Here is an 18388-nt window from a genome sequence, read left to right as displayed (position 1 = left end):
CACAGTAATTGTAACTCGTTATTGATAACAAGTTTTATGAAACGGGACATGATCATTGTATTCGTCTGGAGAATGAATAATATAAGAACTAGACGGTCTCAAAAGAACACATTCAAAATAAGATAGGGTGATGCTTATATACAATTCGTTTGTAACCGGGTGTACCTTAGCCACACCGCCAAAGCGACTTTCGACCGACTCCAAACCGATCAATTTTTAGCCAAAGGCATAATGCAATATTTTCGTTTGGTCTAGTGTCGGTCTAGTGTCGGTCTAGTGTCGGTCTAGTGTCGGTCTAGTGTCGGTCTGGTGTCGGTCTGATGTCGGTCTTGTCGGTGTGACTAAGGTATAGTTGTTTCCTCATTGTCAACCGATAATCATGATCGTAATGCCTTCTTGTATTTTCAACAGTATAATGGTGTAACCATGGATTTCCCCTAGCGAGTAAATCCATGGTTTAAGTTTGCGATATAAATTCATGCATCAAAGTTCATCTCGTGGATTAACCGACTTTCCCGATTAAAAAGGAATAAGCCTGATTGCGATCCAGTTTACGTGCATGGCCTTAATGTAAAACCCTGCGGTAATTAACAACATCTATAATTATGCTCTTAGCTTGTATGCTTTTGATAGTTTGCCAAACGGCCATTAATTTTACCCTATATATTATTCTTCTTCTAAAGAGACAAATACAAGTTCATATCGCCCACTGTGAAAGCAGTGACAGAATGATACAAAATGTTTGAATGCATATCGTTAATCAGCCTTATGATTCATAACAAGGAAACAAAGAAGACAAGAGTGTTGATTTGATTTGTGAAGTTACATTGTTGGTGAGATTTACCTCGTGTTTCCCCAAGACACACAAATCGGCCATAACCTTTCCAAAAGGATTATGGATATTTCATTCTAACCTGCATGTATTTAAAATGTATCTCTAAATGTTTACAGATTAAACTGGGACACTAATCATCTTTCAAGTTCCATACAGGAAAATGGTGAGTTCTGACGCAGGGATGTCCACACGAATCCTGGCTGTCATCCCCGAGGTCGACGACAGGGATCCACATCAAGATCGTCATCTATTTGGGATTATCATTGCATCACTGATCGAGGCACGTCATGTCACTTAAGGCATTAAAAATCACTAATACACGTCAAGGCGCCAAACCGACTCCTTTCCAACTCCAAACCGACCGCCTCTAAACTTATGCTATATTCACAAAGGTTCGTACGGACGATAATTTCGTACGAATTCTCCTTGTTTTTCCACTGTCTTCCCGAATTTCCATTGTCTGAAAATCGTTCGTACGGCGTTCGTAGCAGTTCGTAATGGCATTTTGTGACCGAGGCTTTAGTTATTGGTGCATGGTAATGTATTTTTGTGTTCGATCTGTCGTCTGTCTGGTGTCTGGGTTTGGTCACTGGGTGTGACCGGGGTTTCAGTGCACAGGGGGGCGTTTCACAAAACTTGTCATCAGTGACAAATGACAGTATTGTTATAAGCTACTGAAATCCTTGCTTCTGATTGGTTATCAGCAGATTTGTCACTGATTTTTGTCATTTGTCATTGAAAAAAGGCTTTATGAAATGGGTCCCAGCTGTATAGTCTTCGTCAGGTGGAAGGCGATTGGGCTCAATGGATAGGAAGATAGTCTTAGGACCTAAATGACTCGGATTCGAGAACAAGTTATGGCGCTAACAGTATCGGGGCGTCATTTTAATGAAGGCATTTTTATCACAATGTCACTCACAGTCATGAATAAGCAATCACATAATTATGATGATCATAAATTATTTTCTCTGTTCCTGTGATCGCTGTGACCACTCGACGTCTCAGTAAGCTGAGCTAAATCATCCTGTCTTCCGTCATCTATCTCATCTTCCTCCTCAACAATCTGATCACCATCATCGTGAACTTCTTCCTGTAGTCCCATATCAGACATTTCCTGTTGGGTCGAGCTCTGTCCGACGTTGACTACAAACCCTGCGGGCGATGCGCCGCCCTGTGACGACATCGCCTCATCGTATGACGGTGGAGGGGCGAGATGCGCGTACGGCGGTACGAAGTGCGTCTTGAGAGCGAAAGGTCCGCGGTACGCGTAACTTTCCCTCATCGTATTGACTAGCGGTGTCGAGAGTGATGTGGAGAGCGATGTCGAAGCGACGTGAACACTTGCTGATGGTCGCGACGTCCTGTAGGCACCTATCTGATAGAAGTCGTGCGGGTCGGGTCGCGATGATTGTGTGCTGTGGGACATATTGTGCTCGGAGCGAAGGAGGGAGCAGCGATCGTTGCACTTCTTGAGGCATTTGTAAAACCAGGCACAGCATGCGATGAGACCGAGCACCGTGAAGATGGCCAGCATCCAGGGGAACAACTGGGAGAGATCGGCTGCAAACAAGAAAAGACAAATTTAGACTAAGAGATCTGCCATAAAACTCTAACTGTAATTAGTGACATATGGGTCCAGCCATTTAGGGGGAACTGTAGTCATTGGGAGGGGGGGGGGGGGGGGGTGTAGGGGCTATTAAAATGCGTACTATATATTATACTAGTTATATTAATTGGGGGGGGGATGAGAAATTAGGACAAGAGAGAAATGAGAGGGTGAAAGATAGCGTATAAAGAAAACCCTTTGTTCATCCTCAACACCGCTTTGAGTGAGACGATGTTGCCCAACCACAGTGATGCCGACGCCCTCTCAATGTTTCCATCCACGCTACGCCACTGGTCTATACATCTATCTAGCGTATATTTAGCGTATTCACCATTTATCCTCATCCACCCCTCCTCCTCCCCCTTCTCCCTTCTCCCTTTCCCCCATTACACCAGGGTAGACCACTGTATGGGGAGAGTATAAGCGCAGGGAAGTTTGCCAACAAACATGAAAAAAGGGAAAGAAAAATGTTACAAAGGAAAAAGATTTAGGCGTTACCCGAAGTTTGAGAGGACAACAAGGTGAATAATAATTGGCACTAATTCATCAAGGGACTTTGTATAAGTCATCGTTATGGGGGATATAGTTAAAGAACAGTAATTGCATGCAAGAGTTGCAATTATTGTCAAACCTGGACTTTTACATATTTTGAATGTCTTGGGTGAAAAAGAAAGTAGAATTAAAATGAGAATAGGAAGAAGAAGGAGAAGAAGAAGGAAAAGGAGAAGGAGAAAAAGAAGGAGAAGAAGAAGAAGAAGAAGAAGGAGAAGAAGAAGAAGAAGAAGAAGAAGTAGAAGAAGAAGAAGAAGAAGAAGAAGAAGAAGAAGAAGGAGGAGAAGAAGAAGAAGAAGAAGAAGAAGAAGAATGATGAGGCGGAGGAGGAGGAGGAGAAGAAGAAGAAGAAGAAGAAGAAGAAAGAGGAGGAGAAGAAGAAGAAGAAGAAGAAGAAGAAGAAGAAGAAGAAGAAGAAAGAGGAGGAGAAGAAGAAGAAGAAGAAGAAGAAGAAGAAGAAGAAGAAAGAGGAGGAGAAGAAGAAGAAAAAGAAGGAGAAGAAGAAGAAGAAGAAGAAGAAGAAGAAAGAGGAGGAGAAGAAGAAGAAGAAGAAGAAAGAAGGAGAAATGAGAAGGGGAGGAGGAGGAGAAAGAAAGAAGAGAAGGAAAGCGCAAGTCCTCTTTCATTACGATGTTTTGAAAAATCAGGTTGCGTTACTAACTTCTACTGCAAGGGAGCCTCTGGGACTTTTCTGGGTTACAATTATTTTTACTGTCGGATCGTATAGTTCGTATGCTGGCCCACTTCAAATTAAAAATGCATAAGTTTGCAATGATAAAGTATCTTACCATCATACAAATCAACGAAATACGCTCACATTAATTTTTATAAGGGGGAGGGAGGGAGGGGGCTGACAATCATGTGCACAAACATGTTCACGAATTTCAAGATGAAGGAGACCGAGAGAGAGAGAGAGAGAGAGAGAGAGAGAGAGAGAGAGAGAAAGGAAGGGGGTGGGGGAGGTTACCGGTTTGTCTACATAATACGAGAGTGTGAGTGAGAGAGAGAGAGAGAGAGAGAGAGAGAGAGAGAGAGAGAGAGAGAGAGAGAGAGAGAGAACTTCAACAAGCAAGTGTTCAAGATACGTTCCTTTGGATTTTAGTTTGAGAGCACCATCTAATTCCGTTAACGAACAATAATTGAGTCACCGGACGTACCGGATAAGAAATCGAATTTAAAAAAAGATTCAAAGGAAAACATTTTTAAAGATGGTACTGATTGTGTCTTCAGCGGCAATATAGTTTGTTAACAACAAATTTTGTATATCAATCATTATTTTGTACTGACTATATTTTAGACGAATTTCCCCTAAACTGCATGCTTAACAGAAAAAAGAAAGAAAGAAAGAAATGAAAGTGAGAAAACATTACCATGAAACATGACGGAGCCTCTGAAATTCACTCGACCTAAGAGAGAAAAATCGCGCCCTCTATCGAGAAACTCTCTATGACGTCCTTTAACGCCGTTGAGTTGAGACATAGCTTGATGACGTCATGGTTTGGAAGTCAAGTTCGTCATCCTTAAGAGAGGGACAATCCTTTGTCGACTGCATGGTAAGAGAAGTAAACGGGTTAAACGTAGTTAATGAATCATAATAGATTGTTCCTAAGCGAAGATCTAATATTAGCGCATCAGATAATTCTTTTGCGTAGGAAGTTGGCACATGTGACGCTCGTTTTCTATTTCAATTCAGCCACAGAAATTAATATTTCCTACATTTTGCAAAGACTCGAGATTTTAGATAAACAGTTTCCTGTTCTTCTTTAAAAAGGGCATTATGAACATCAATGTTCCATAATTATGTATTTAACGTTTCACTTTGAATTCATATTTCAGGTTCGTTCGTTCGTGGCTCCTTAAATCAAGATAGTTATGTAAAGTTCCTTAATTACATTAAATTAAATTATGTGTCAGGTGAGGACTGTATTCGAGGAAAATTCGACGTACATTTTTTTTACAATAACGATCATCATTACATGGTGAAATTGGAGATACCTTGGCCAGTGGTAATGTTAATTTGATTCGAAATACAAATGTAATCTTCTTTTTTTAAAACTTGTTTGTTATTTTCTGATATTATGTAGTCATAGTGTCATCCTTTATCAGAAAAAGGAAGGAGTTTCGGTTAAAACATTTTAAAATCTCAAAACATGGTATCAGATCCCAAATGCAAACTTTTGACCAACACGTCATAGTAAATGTACTTGTATAATCAAAATCTTTAAAAGCAAAACAAATTATTTTAAACATGATTTTTAAAATCCGTTGAGTGTCTGTAAGAAATCTAATCATATTTGAAGGTTTTACATAACCTGGGATGAAAGGAATATTAAACATCATTTCATTTTTGGAACATGATGATAAATATAGCACTATTAACAATAACAATTATACGAAAGTTGCTGCACTGTATGCAGTAGGTTGACGCTTCTTAAATCTACATACTATTCAGCTGCTCGTGCCTAAATTGATTTCGTTTAAGCGGGACTGCACTACTTGTAGCTACTTCCGCCCTCTATATAGCAAACAATGCAGAAGCGGTACCCGTTGGTCCCCCATGACCCCCTTTTTTCTTATGTTAATTAAGAGCTGATTTGATTAGATAACCACCTGTCAGTGACCACACTGGGAGGTCTAATACCTCCTGGCCAAACTAGTGCAGACAGGCTTTAATGAAAATTGTAATATACAATTGATTGTATTATTTAACAATTAATATTTCGTTTTATAAATTTCCCTGCATTTGATGATTGAGTGGTCAACTGGTCAGTCTGACCACTCATTTCACCGTCTCATTTCTTGGTAGGGCTATTTTTAGGATTGCCTGACCTTTCAACAAGCGGAAGGAACTTGGACAGCATCCAATCCAGAAAGGATATTATATCCCGCAGAGCTACCCCTGAAAGATTCCCAAAATTCACCTGTCTTCCTAACTGAGCCCTTGTATGGGAACATTCATTAACCCCCCCCCCCCCACATCCAGGAACCATTTTTTGTTTAATGAAGTGTAATGAAAAGATAATTAGAGGGCGTTACTACGGCAAGCTTGATTCCTCTAAAGTTAATAGTGCCTATCATTTGGCGAGAGAAGGACCACATACCTAAAACCATTTCAGTCACAGTTCCAGATATTTTCATGAGGTGGGGGGGGGGGGGGGTGGGATAGGGGGGATAGGGGGGGGGGGGGTGTTAACATAAAATGACTAGCCGAAGGAGGTTCCGAGGCGTGCTTCCCTTACGAATTAGCCTGTATTATCAGTTGGTCAGGTATAGGGATGTGCCATTGGTTGTATGCCGAGAGGGGGGCATTAAAGGGATTGGGTAACTTTGTCTCAGATTCTGAAACAAAATCCTGGATATATCTCATGCTGCAATAATAATTACAAACCTTTAGGTCAGTCAGGAACCTCGTGACTTTTACAAGCCGATCGCCTGTCTAATTATCTAGATATTTATGATTGGAAATCGAAATCAAGTTTTGCGTTTTTCTAACGGTTTTCATAACACTACAGTCTATTGGGGAAAATGAGTATGGTAAAACCGGTCCGTCAAAGACTTTTGCTTTTTGAGGCACTTCTTGACCGTTTTGAAGCGCATTTTTTTTAAGGGCTTCAATATAACAACATATCACAGACACTGATAACACGTAGGGCCTTGCATCTCAGATTTAACATTGTTAAACGATGCCTTTAAATCATAACAAGCCTTTGCAGTTCTGGAAAGGTCATAGGTCAAGGGTCAGAGTATGTGAATAAAATTACAGAAAGAAAAGATAAGTAATCGAACTGTTCCCTTTGTCGAGATCCTTTTTAAAACACGAAGCAGCGTCAGATTCTCTTCTTCTGCCGACTTTTCCAAATGAATAGTGAGTGGTTTTGTTCCTCTCTCCTCCCCTGTTTTACACTCGGCCATGTTAATTCATTTTAAGTCTTTCGTTATGATATTCCATTTTTAACGATTCATATCACCAACGACAATAATTTTCAGTTGTTAAACCATTGCGAAGCTGAGAAACCGAAACATTCATAGATTGTCCTAAAAATGTTTTGTTTATGTACTTGATTATACATAGTCAATCTACTTCAGCGTGTTTAGCACTCGTGGAACATATTGTATGACAATACAGATGAGACTGTTCTACAAACATGCCTTTGATACTCATCTTCTTTTCAGTATACTGAAATAAATTATCAAAAAACTTATGCAGGCTTTTGCACGACAGAATCTGTAAATACAAATCTGTCACTCCCCCTTTTCTTGTCATGACCAAGTTAACAATAATTATTCTCCTTCACCTAACACCCATTTCAGGCTTATTTACCATAATTATATTAGGGTCATGAAGTAAGTCATATGTGTATGCTTCATAGCTTTATGCTTTATAGCGGAGGTTAATACGCGGTTTGTATACAGGAAAAACAGTATTAGTAGTCATTACTTGGCAATTTGCACCCTACCTAGGCCTACTACAAACCCTGAGTACCTGACACATGTATACGATACATTTGACAAGATTACCCTTTCATATCCCTGGTAGCCCCCCCCCCCCTCCCCCGCCGCAGTGCCCTCATTACAAAAAGCCCCTCCTATTTGTTAGCTGATTCCATGACATATTATTTGATATTTTACCATGAACGTATAATTCGTGATTTTGTACGCTCTGAATGGATGTGTTCTTGTCTTTGCCGAATTAATTACATAATAATAATCATAATACAGATGACGTTGAAGTGTTGAAGTTCGTGTTGAAGTTCTCAAAACCCTTGATTGGCCTCGTGGGCATGGTTTGATCCAATTAATACACAACCTTCAGTTCGAGAGACTATAAGCTTATAAGTTTCATATCCAAATGAAACTTGAACACCAGGGGGGTGTTTCACAAAGATTCTAAGTCGAACTTATCTCTAAGTTGGACTGGACTATTATGGAAAGCCGTTAGCATCTATGAAAATATTTTATAAAAGTTATTTTAAAAGGAATAACAATGTTGATACAAATCATTCATATTTTCTATTATCAAGGAGATTTCATGTTCTTGATGTGGAATTTATGAAAAGTCAAAAATACTTGAATTTTCGCTTTTTAATATATTTCATTATCAGGCTACAAATGGCTTTGCATATTATTTAAGTCCAAGTTAGAGTTAAGTTCGACTTAGAATCTTTGTGAAACACCCCCCCCCCCCACCCTGAATACAAAAAAGCTGCAACGTTTCACTTGTCATGCTTATACCATGTATACATGATATAGATAGACGAATACGACACATAACTATAAAAATACATTTTAAGATATTATTATTATTAATATTTTAAATATACCTGCAAACGGTATGCATTTAAACATACAAGCGAGTACATTCAGCATGTTCAGTTGACCAGTAGTTTGACTTTGATACAAACCAAAGAAAACAAAAAAACAAAAATAAAACTTCAGAATGATTGTCTCAAAAAATCGTCATAACGATTATCCATGCTGTACTCTATCATAGTTGGACATGGACTGACCCAAATGTATACAATGAAAACAAAAACAAAACAAAAACAAAACTTCAGAATGATTGTCTCTATAAATCGTCATAATGATTATCCATGCCGTACCCTATCACATTTGAACATGGACTGACCCACATGTACATGGGAGGATATCCAAACAGTTGAGGAAGCTCTAAGTCTGAGGCCAAGCTAAGATGATCCTCTATCAATCCCATAGATCACATTAGGATGCATTATAGATTAAAGGGGAAATGAAAGAGAGAGAGAGAGAGAGAGAGAGAGAGAGAGAGAGAGAGAGAGAGAGAGAGAGAGAGAGAGAGAGAGATTGGGGTACACGGTCATCTCATCTACCCTAAAATGTCAGTTTTAAAGGAGGGGGGGGGGGGAGCAACCAAGCGAAAAATTGGGTCAGTTTATAACACAACCCACTCCTTTCATACTCTGAACATGTTAGACTACGTATTTTTTATTTTCATATTTTTTATGAAAAGTGCTAAACATGAAATGGATCGGTTTGACAATGAAGGTAAATCTTGGGGAAACTTTTTTGTTCATAGAGTTTATCTATCAATTAAAATAATTTATATTAACATCCTCCAAAGCCTATGATCTTTATCCCTCTTTTCCTTAAAGACAAATTCTATCAATGTGATTAAAATAGCCTCCCAAACGTTCTTAACTTATTTTCATATTAATTTCTCCACATCTATTGATGTGTTTTATTTATTCATTTCACTTATTCCATGTTTTCGAATATACTAGTCACATGAAATGTTAAAAACAATTATTTATTGAGACCGAAGGAAGGGCGTTCAATCCCTTTCGGAGTACTGAGAAAGGAAAGCGAAGATTATTCGAGATTCTACGCGGCTTTGATAAGGGGGCATTTTAAAGCTTGTACCGTAAGTTGGTAAAATGGATTCGAGTTGATCTCAGTATTTGAATTCATGTTGGGCCAGACGGGATGGGCGTATAAACACAACAGGTGGTTTTGAAGACTAAGTATGGTGCCCTATCAAAATGCATGTCGTTCATAAATACATGAATCGCTACAAAAGTGTACCATCTGAAAGCATGGACCCCTACAGTCACCACCACTACCACCACCACCAAACTCCATTGAAACTATTGGAATAATCAAACTTAGGTGAGGTTATTGATGTTTTTCCTGTGTATTGATAACTTTATTCTAATTTCAGATATTATTTTCAATTTTCTCGGCAGATTTAGAAACTTCATGATATTATTCTCCCTTAACAAGACGAGAACAAAAAGAGTTCGGCTATCTTGTCGGAAGAATGAGGCCCTGCGCTCCTTTCCCTCCTACTTTCTTAAAATATCTTAATAACGACGATTTTCACCAGGTGACAGAGCATGTCGAATGCCTGATAAATCTACCGTAAGAGTGCTTCAAACGCCCCGTCCGTCCAACATTTCTCAGACAACACGGCTGTCTGTTTGGATGGGCGATTCATAAGGGTCTAATTAATGATTCATCACCAATAGGTGATGCGTGTAAGGAGTTCGATAGGCCTTCAGAGTAGGCCCATGGTGCCTTGTCAAGAAGTTTCCCCCCATAAGAGACAAGGAATGGTCTAAACCATTAGTGCCATGATCATATTATAAAATCAGCCTGTATCACTTTGTTCATTATAGATATCAATTGGAAGAAAAGACAATTGCTAAACTTTTCAAACTATTGAAATGTTTGCAACGCGTCTCCATCTCCTTACTGTATAGCCACAATCTCAACTCCTTGCGGTTTCAAAATGTTGTCAGTATTTTGGCCCGATAAGTTTCAAAGTATAGAGTATATGACAGGAATGATGACATTAAGCCAAAAACAAATATAGAACATTAAACTATCTATCAACGATCTGGAGTAGTCACTTCCTTTTGAAATAGTCATATCAGATTAATGCCAGCTGGGTATTTTTTTAATAACTATTATAGATTCAGTCTTCTTTAAAATATAGGGTAGTCCTTTCAGAGTCACAAGGCCTGCTTTTCAAAGGAGCCCTGTAATGAATTAACATTATTGTTAACATTAGATGAATTAACATTATTAATGGAACCACATTGCGTACGTATAGCTTTTAATTACTCTAAATTTATGACACTCAAATTACAAATTGTCAATAGCAAATGAAAAATCCACAATATAAAGGAACAATTTTAACTCACCAAAGAACAGATGTATAAATCCAACAGCAGCTCTGCTCGTATCACTTTACCCCGTTAATAATGTGCTCCAGAAACAAAGAGCGTTACATCCAACCATTGACGTCATTTTAATCAAAACATGCCAAAAGTTCAACTCTAAAACGAGCTCACAACCTCGCGTAGCTATCAAGTTACGAGCTCATGCAAATTACCCCAGTGTAGTAAAACATGAGAATGAGCGTATAGGGGGAGCCCCTTGTAAGTTGTTCTACAGGCTGTCGATGTGCGGTAACGATGAAGGTTGGTCATGCGGTAGCTCGTGCCGTGACTCAGCCAGACGCTCACGGGAAGGGGGCAATTTTAGATGTGAAGGGTGCATGGATCTGTAAGGATTTAGGGACGCACTAACACTGATTAGCAAGCCTTGCTCAGGGCAGGGGCGTGTTAGAGCCCTAGAACACCCAAAGTGGCGTAGCCAGCAGGAATATGCGGGGGCGTAAAACTGTCTGGAATGAAGGGGGGAAAAAAATCCCCTTACGATGGATTAAAGGGGCGACATTATTTTATGGATGATAGGAAAGCAAAATTTGTTATATAAAGAGTTGCTTACCTAATACTTCTTCTACTACTACTACTACTACTACTACTACTACTACTACTACTACTACTTCCACTACTAATATTACTACTACTACTACTACTACTACTTCTACTTTTCCTCTCCTTTTTCTTCTAATTCGCCTCCTTCTCCTCCTTCTACTTCTTCTTCTTCTTCTTCTTTTTCTTCTTCTTCTTCTTCCCCCTTTTCTTCTTCTCCTTCTCTCTCTCTCTCTCTCTCTCTCTCGCTCACTCTCTTTTTCTTTCTCTCTTTCTTTCTCTTTCTCTCTCTCTCTTTCTCCCTCTTGTTTTCTTCTCCCCATCTCCCCCTCCCCCTCTCTTCCCCCTCTCTCTTCATAGAACATTTAAGTTTATTTTTCCTCATTTTCTCTATTATCAAAGATCATAGGCACACGATAAAATCATATCCTCAAATGATGACCATCCAATGTAGTATCGTCGTCTTGTGTAAGTGCGCCCCCTGTCGTTACACCAATCCTGTTGGACTTGAAAGGCACTTCTTGGTCATTTTGAAGCGCATTTTTGTAGGGCTTCAATATTACACCATATCACAGACACTGATACCACGTAGGGCCGTGCATCTCGGATTTAACATTCTTAAACGATGCCATTAAAGATAAGCTTGAGTTCTGGTAAAGATAGAAAACAATTGTTCACAGAATCCAATAAAACTTACAATGAATGTTCAAGATTACAAATATATTACATGTGCCAACCGATTTTGGTAGAAAATATATAGTGGCTTAGTAATCAGCATAGAAAGATAAGGAAATCAAGGTAAGTAGGCTCGACACCATGTGCTCATATGTGCAAATGAGAGTTGCGATTTTTATTGAAGATGATTTCCAGCTAGTTTTTATTTTACTGGTTCAAGAAACCAATCTACCGGAGGGTAAACAATCCAGAATAAATTAAAGCCCTGTTCTCTCGACAAACGATTCCCATACCAGAGCTCAAGATTAGATTTAATGTCATCTCATATTTTTAATTATATTATGAACAAACTTATCATCAATGATTGGCTTAAAGGAAAGAGGGAATTGCGGGGGGGGGGGGGGGGGCTAATGCTCGAAAAAATGATGTGTTTTATTTGTTTTATACAATGATGTTTTATAACATGATTTTACTAATGACCGGTCATTAGCAAAAATTACGTGTTAGGCAAAATAAATGCCTGGTCACGTGTACGCTCTCAACCAATCATTTAATTGGGATCCGCTCCATCATCGTATAAGGTAAATATAGCAAAATCCATCAATTGGGCTTCTCTTCTGAATACTCTCTCCTTTTCTATTTATTTTCCGCCGGAAATCTCTGGTATGGTAATATATACATTTGAAGTGGATACTCCTGTATGCTCTAGTAGTCCATTGAGTGGACAGTGCGAATTACCAAGAAACAGACTTACTCAAAGCGAATATATTTCTCTTAATTAAGATGAGAGTAAAAGGCTGTATAACAAGCTATTGCTCAATTCCAATGGATAAAAATGGTAAAATTCCATTTTAAAGCTGGTGTCAAAATAGTCATAAAGATCGTTAAAAGAATACTTGGCGACGAGGATGGGATTCGAACCCACGCGTGCAGAGCACAATGGATTAGCAGTCCATCGCCTTAACCACTCGGCCACCTCGTCTGAATATATACTATAATACAGATGTATTTGCATTATTACAACAGACTGTTTTTGTGTAAGCGTAATGAATAATGTGTACGAAGTTAAAACACCTGTTACCATTTTGGCGGCTTGGTTATCATTGTATTATCTCATAGTACGATAGAGTTATGCTGCACGCAATTGGTTAATAATAGAAATGAATAACGTCCCAATATGAAACGTTGAGTAGGGCCTATGAAGAGCATCTGTCTTTTGCTGTGTTCATAAGTTTTTTCCCATTTTTACATGTACAAGCATATATTTACTCAAATTTGGGGGCCTTTATTGTCAAATGTCAGAGAAAAAACAGCCCTCCTTTTTAGTCAGATGTGATTATAAAATAACCAGATATGAACTCATCACCAATTTAAATATAAATAAAGAAAGAAAGAAATAATAGTGTACAGTGTTTTGTACCCTCATATAAATGCGTCTTGTAAATCCAAATAATTGTATTTCTATACTGATGGAGAAACGAAAAATGTCACTAAAATGTGTACATTACCAAGTCATAATCAGACCACAGTGAAGAGGATCGTTGGAAATACCTTCTCGCAGTTTTTTAAGTCAAAATTTTCATTTTCTTTACCCAACTTCCCCATCCCCTCTATCTCTCTCTCTTCTTTTTTTCATATACTATCTCTTTCGTACTCTCTCTCTCTCTCTCTCTCTGTCTCTCTCTATCTCTGAAATAGCCCCATTCTTGTACCTTTTTTCCTCTCCTCTATCATTTGTTCTTTCCATCCCATCCCTCCCTCTCTCTCTCTTTCTCTCTCTCTCTCTCTCTCCTTTCTTTCTCTCTTTCTTTCCATATCTCTCTTCCCTCTGCCTCTCTGCATCCCCTCTCTTCCTTTTGTCTCTACCCCTCTCTCTCTCTGCCACTTCTCTCTCTCTCTTTACCCCCTCTCTCTATCCCTGCCCCTCTCTGCCTTTCTCTCTCTGTCTCTCCGTCTCTCCTCTTTCCATGCAGCCTTATTTGTTTCTATTTGTCTCTCCCAATGCTTTCTATCTGTCTTTACATCTTGTTCCCCCTTTCTTTGTCTTTCTTCATTTTATAGCTGTTATCTCACGTAACCGCTGGAGTAGTCGTTAATGGACTCATGAATTGAGGTTTAAAAAGTCAAGAGTGCTCAAAGCGTTGCTCATTGGTCTTTGAATCACCCGGGCGCGCAACTGAATGAGTTCAACTCGGTCACGTGATCTCGCTTAAGCAAGAGGCGTCGTACGAAGACAAGATACACGTAGAACGGGGGGGGGGGGGGGGGGGGGTGGCTGAAACACCGAAACTCGGAGTAGTATGCGAAATATTAATTCAAAAGTTTCATAATAAAATCCATTTAAAATCGAAATATTTCTTGCTTATTCAAGGGAAGGTTAGGCTCTATGAGAGATGAGGGCGTGGTTCCTTAAAATCAATTCTTGAACGTTATTACCCATGTATAGAAGCCAGAATCATTTCTCTACAAGGTACATCATTGTGGATAAATTGATACTTGGGATTGATTAAAGCAAGATATAAACTTTAACAATGAGTAAGAAATATGTGCTACTCGATTGAAAGTTTAATACAACATAATATTTTTCAAATGGTTATGTAATCAGACACAATTAGGTAAACTGTTAAATGGCTCAACTTAACCTATTCTGGACTATGTCATATGACGACGCAAAATCTATGCAAAGTTTTCTTTTTGCTATAACGAAAGTATGTTTTAATTGAGTAAAATATTTCTAGAAGGATAATTGCGAACTTTTTGTATACGTAATGTACGTGTGTTTTATACAGTGTGTATGGTGCGTGCCTCTTTTAACAAGAAACCTCAGTTAGATTTGTGTGCCATTTAATTTCTATCTGAAAGCCAACACGATCTATTGACTATGCGCTAACACCCAATCACCTGGAATGGCCCGTGTAATGAAAAATGTTGGGAGGTGCTTTGCCCCTTAAACTCACCCCTCATCTAGCAATATAGCAATGCAGGTCTGTATTAGAAGTTGTCATGAAACATTTATCATTGACCGACTCGACATAATCTGGAATTCCATCAAGATTAGGCAAGTCTTTCTGTTTCATCGTCCATAATTTTGTCGTTCCTGTTATTCTGTAACACTGCTTGTTACTTTCATCGTCGCCATAGGCCGAAACAGTTGATTCCTTTATATGATGTTGAATCAAGAATTATTATCAACGTTAACGAGAAATAGCTGATGGGTAACGGGTGACGCGGCTGTTTTTTTAACAGAGTAGCTGCAATCGAAGGTAAATATGTATTAAAATCAGTATGTTAGTTGAAAAGGTGTTATGTAATGTTAAATAGATTGATTGATGTGTTGAATGGATGTTCGGGTAATGCGTGGATTGGTTGATTAGTAGATAATTAGTTAAGTGGGTGAGTGTAATAATAGGTTAATAGTTGAATAATTCGTCCTTGTTTTCACGAAGTGACGGTAGTGAGGAAAATCGTAACGCAAAGTGAATGCAATTTTTTTTCACTACCGTCACTTCGTGAAAACAGCGACGAATTATTTGAGTAATTTTTTTGATTGATTGATTGATTGATATAGATCAATTGACTGATCGATTGATGAATTGAGTATTGATTGATTGATTGATTAATTGACTGATTAATTGATTGACTGATCATTTGGCTGGTTGACTGATCGATTGATGAATTGAGTGATTAATTGATTGAGCGATTGATTGATTGACTGACTGATTAATGGATTGACTGACGATTGACTGGTTGACTGATTGAGTGATAAATTGAGTAATTGATTGATTCTTAACTGAGTAATATCGATTTAGTGAGGGAGTGAAGAAGTAATAATTTTGAATGGTTTGACCATTCTGAAGAAAAAGAGGGGCGTGCGGGTGGCAAACCATTCTGGCCTGTATACAAATGAAATTGATCGAAGAAAAAAAATATTTTACTAAACGTCATTGACCTTGTGTATATGGATGGAAAGAATACATATCACATGAATGATGTATTTGATTCCACATTTGTCGTTACGTAAGCCCGGTTAGCTCAGTCGGTAGAGCATCTGACTTTTAATCAGAGGGTCGCGGGTTCAAGTCCCTCATCGGGCGAGAGCAAACTTTTTTCAGCGCCTAGAGACTTCGATGGTATAAGCGCTTGATTTGTAACGTTGTTGTTATCTATTTTATTATTTATGGGTCCACCCACTTCCCTCCAGCCATCGGCTTTATCGGTCGCTAATGATCCAATACACTTCTCAATGTATATAATATTGTATGTGATTTTTTTTAAATGAAATAAAAATTGAATTGAATTGAATTGATTAGCTTCGAATCATCGGTCAATTTTTTGAAATCTTTCTGCTAAAATGAGATCATCACAAATGTTTTTAAAATCTTCTTTATCGCACCCCATAATGATTGCTGGCCAGCATTTTACATCGCTTGATGACGCTTATAGAACTATGTGTCTTTAGAGTTTACTAGACTGTCGGTGAACTGTCATGGGGGCGGGGGCACCGGTATGTGCGAGAGACGAAAACCTTCAAGTAATGATACGCCACTTACAGTAATCAAGATTCAGTAAAGATATAATGCGTGGCAACTCCTGCTTAGATTTAGCACACACTGATATCAGCAACATAGGTTGTCCAATTCCCCAGACTTCTTTTCAAGTCAAATTTCCACTAGATTTCACCACTGAAATTCGAGAATGCGAGAAACGTTAAGCTTTAACATGTTTAACATTCTTGTTCATGTCGAATGTCGAATTCTTTACAAGGAGGAGACGGATGTATTAGATTCCTTATGTAAAACAAATTTAGGACATTTCCACTGAAGCGGTTTTAGTTAAAGGGAGGGGAGGGGTGTTGGGAGCTCAAGCCCCTCCCAAAAAGATATTTGAACGCCCTCCCCCAAGAAATTTTGATTCTAAATGAATTTAAGGAAGTCACATGTAAAAAATGAAAAAAGAATGTTAGAACCCCACTCCCCTTGCAACGAACCCCTAGCCCCAACCCCCTTCCCTCAATAAAATCTTCTAGAACCGTGTCTGATTTGATGAAATGGCCTTTCAGCTAGGATCTATGAAAGAACTCCTCAATAAACATGAAGGGCCTTCTTGCTCCAAAGCCACTTCATTATACATTCACGAATTCTTCGTCTTTTCCCCCAAGTCCATCAGAGGCAATTGTCTGGATATCCATTGTCGAGTTCTGCTCAAATACACCCAACCCCTTTGCATCGATAAACTAGTCTCTCCATCTCGAGGGCTCGCCATGATACAGTGTCGGGCTCCAAGTCTTTCCCGGAACTTTGTGTGGTGTGGTTGTTGAGAAAAATTAGCATCGAAGATGTCCGAATCTGCAAGCAATTTTGCACTTCCGTTTGTCTTCGTTCTCTCTTTTTTCCCTTCTTTTGCAGTGCTTTCGATCTGTGACGTGTTTGTCTGTAGACTATAGTATGGATGGGACCTGATATAAGAAATGACCATGATGCTTTTTAACAACACTTACAACGCTTTCTAAATCAACATTGTATAGCTGGAAGGGCCGCAGGTTTCGGGAGGGGAGAAGAGGGACGGATGCGGGGGTGTTAGACGAGGAAGAGGGGGGGGGGGGGGTAAAGTCCTCAGTCGTCTTGGGAAAATAAAGTTATTTGCCTTTAGGTTTTTAATTGCTTTTATTCTTAGTCATACATTAGTTAATGTGGAAATCACTATAAAGCAGTAATGTATCATGATGTACCATCATGTTAAATGCATCGTTTAACAATGTTAAATCTGAGATGTATGGCCCTAATTGTTATCAGTGTCTGTGATATGGTGTAATACAGAAGCCCTAATAAATTGCGCTTCAAAATGTTCATGAAGTGCCTCAAAAAAGGAAAATCTTTGAGTGACCGGTTTTACCATACTCATTTCCCCTAATAGACTTTAGTTTTATAAAAAACCGTTAGTAAAACAAATTCTGAAATTTCTAATTCTAATCATAGATTAATAATCAGACAGGCGATTGGCTTGTAAAAGTCATAGGATGCATATGAGCTAAAATGTTTATAATTAAGATTGCAGCAGGAGCTAAATCCCGGATTTTCTTTTAGAATCTGAGGCAAAGTTACCCAATCCCTTTAAGCAGAAATACACGCGCTCTCTCTCTCTCTCTCTCTCTCTCTCTTTCAATGAGATGCATTGTCACCATTCAAAAAGAACATGAGAGAGACAGAAAAATGACGTCACGTAATGTAATATCAGCTATGTTCCCTTATTTTATAATCTATGTGATCTGCATCAGAAAATCAACCAACCTGAAAATTCTGAGTCATATTACCTAAAGACGTAAACGACGCGTTATAAGGAATATTAAATATTCATTTTCAATTTACCCTAGGCGCAATAACTAAAAGCAAGCTTTATACTTCGAGGCAGCTAACGGCTGATTTAAACTGACTAATTCAATTATAATCCGATAGAACACGACTCCTT

General features: G+C 38.7%; 1 protein-coding gene and 2 non-coding genes across 3 annotated transcripts; 1 reads left to right on the top strand and 2 right to left on the bottom strand.

Annotated features, from left to right (window-relative positions):
- Positions 1-1624: 1624 nt before the first annotated feature.
- On the bottom strand, positions 1625-11008 carry LOC100888726. The gene is made up of 3 exons (XM_003729468.3): positions 10673-11008; positions 4364-4539; positions 1625-2395 (listed from the first exon to the last, which is right to left on the bottom strand). Exons 2-3 carry the CDS (start codon positions 4470-4472, stop codon positions 1788-1790), a joined length of 717 nt encoding a protein of 238 aa, XP_003729516.2. The 5' UTR covers positions 4473-4539; positions 10673-11008; the 3' UTR covers positions 1625-1787.
- A 1815-nt stretch (positions 11009-12823) lies between these two features.
- TRNAS-GCU lies at positions 12824-12905 on the bottom strand. Its single transcript has one exon. It is a non-coding gene; the product is annotated as a tRNA-Ser (tRNA).
- A 3039-nt stretch (positions 12906-15944) lies between these two features.
- TRNAK-UUU lies at positions 15945-16017 on the top strand. The gene has a single exon. It is a non-coding gene; the product is annotated as a tRNA-Lys (tRNA).
- The last annotated feature ends 2371 nt before the right edge of the window (positions 16018-18388 follow it).

This window comes from Strongylocentrotus purpuratus, unplaced genomic scaffold (genome assembly GCF_000002235.5).
Source record: "Strongylocentrotus purpuratus isolate Spur 01 unplaced genomic scaffold, Spur_5.0 spur5_scaffold_13, whole genome shotgun sequence".
In the NCBI taxonomy this organism is placed as follows: domain Eukaryota; kingdom Metazoa; phylum Echinodermata; class Echinoidea; order Camarodonta; family Strongylocentrotidae; genus Strongylocentrotus; species Strongylocentrotus purpuratus.
This window is presented reverse-complemented; position numbering and strand designations above follow the sequence as displayed.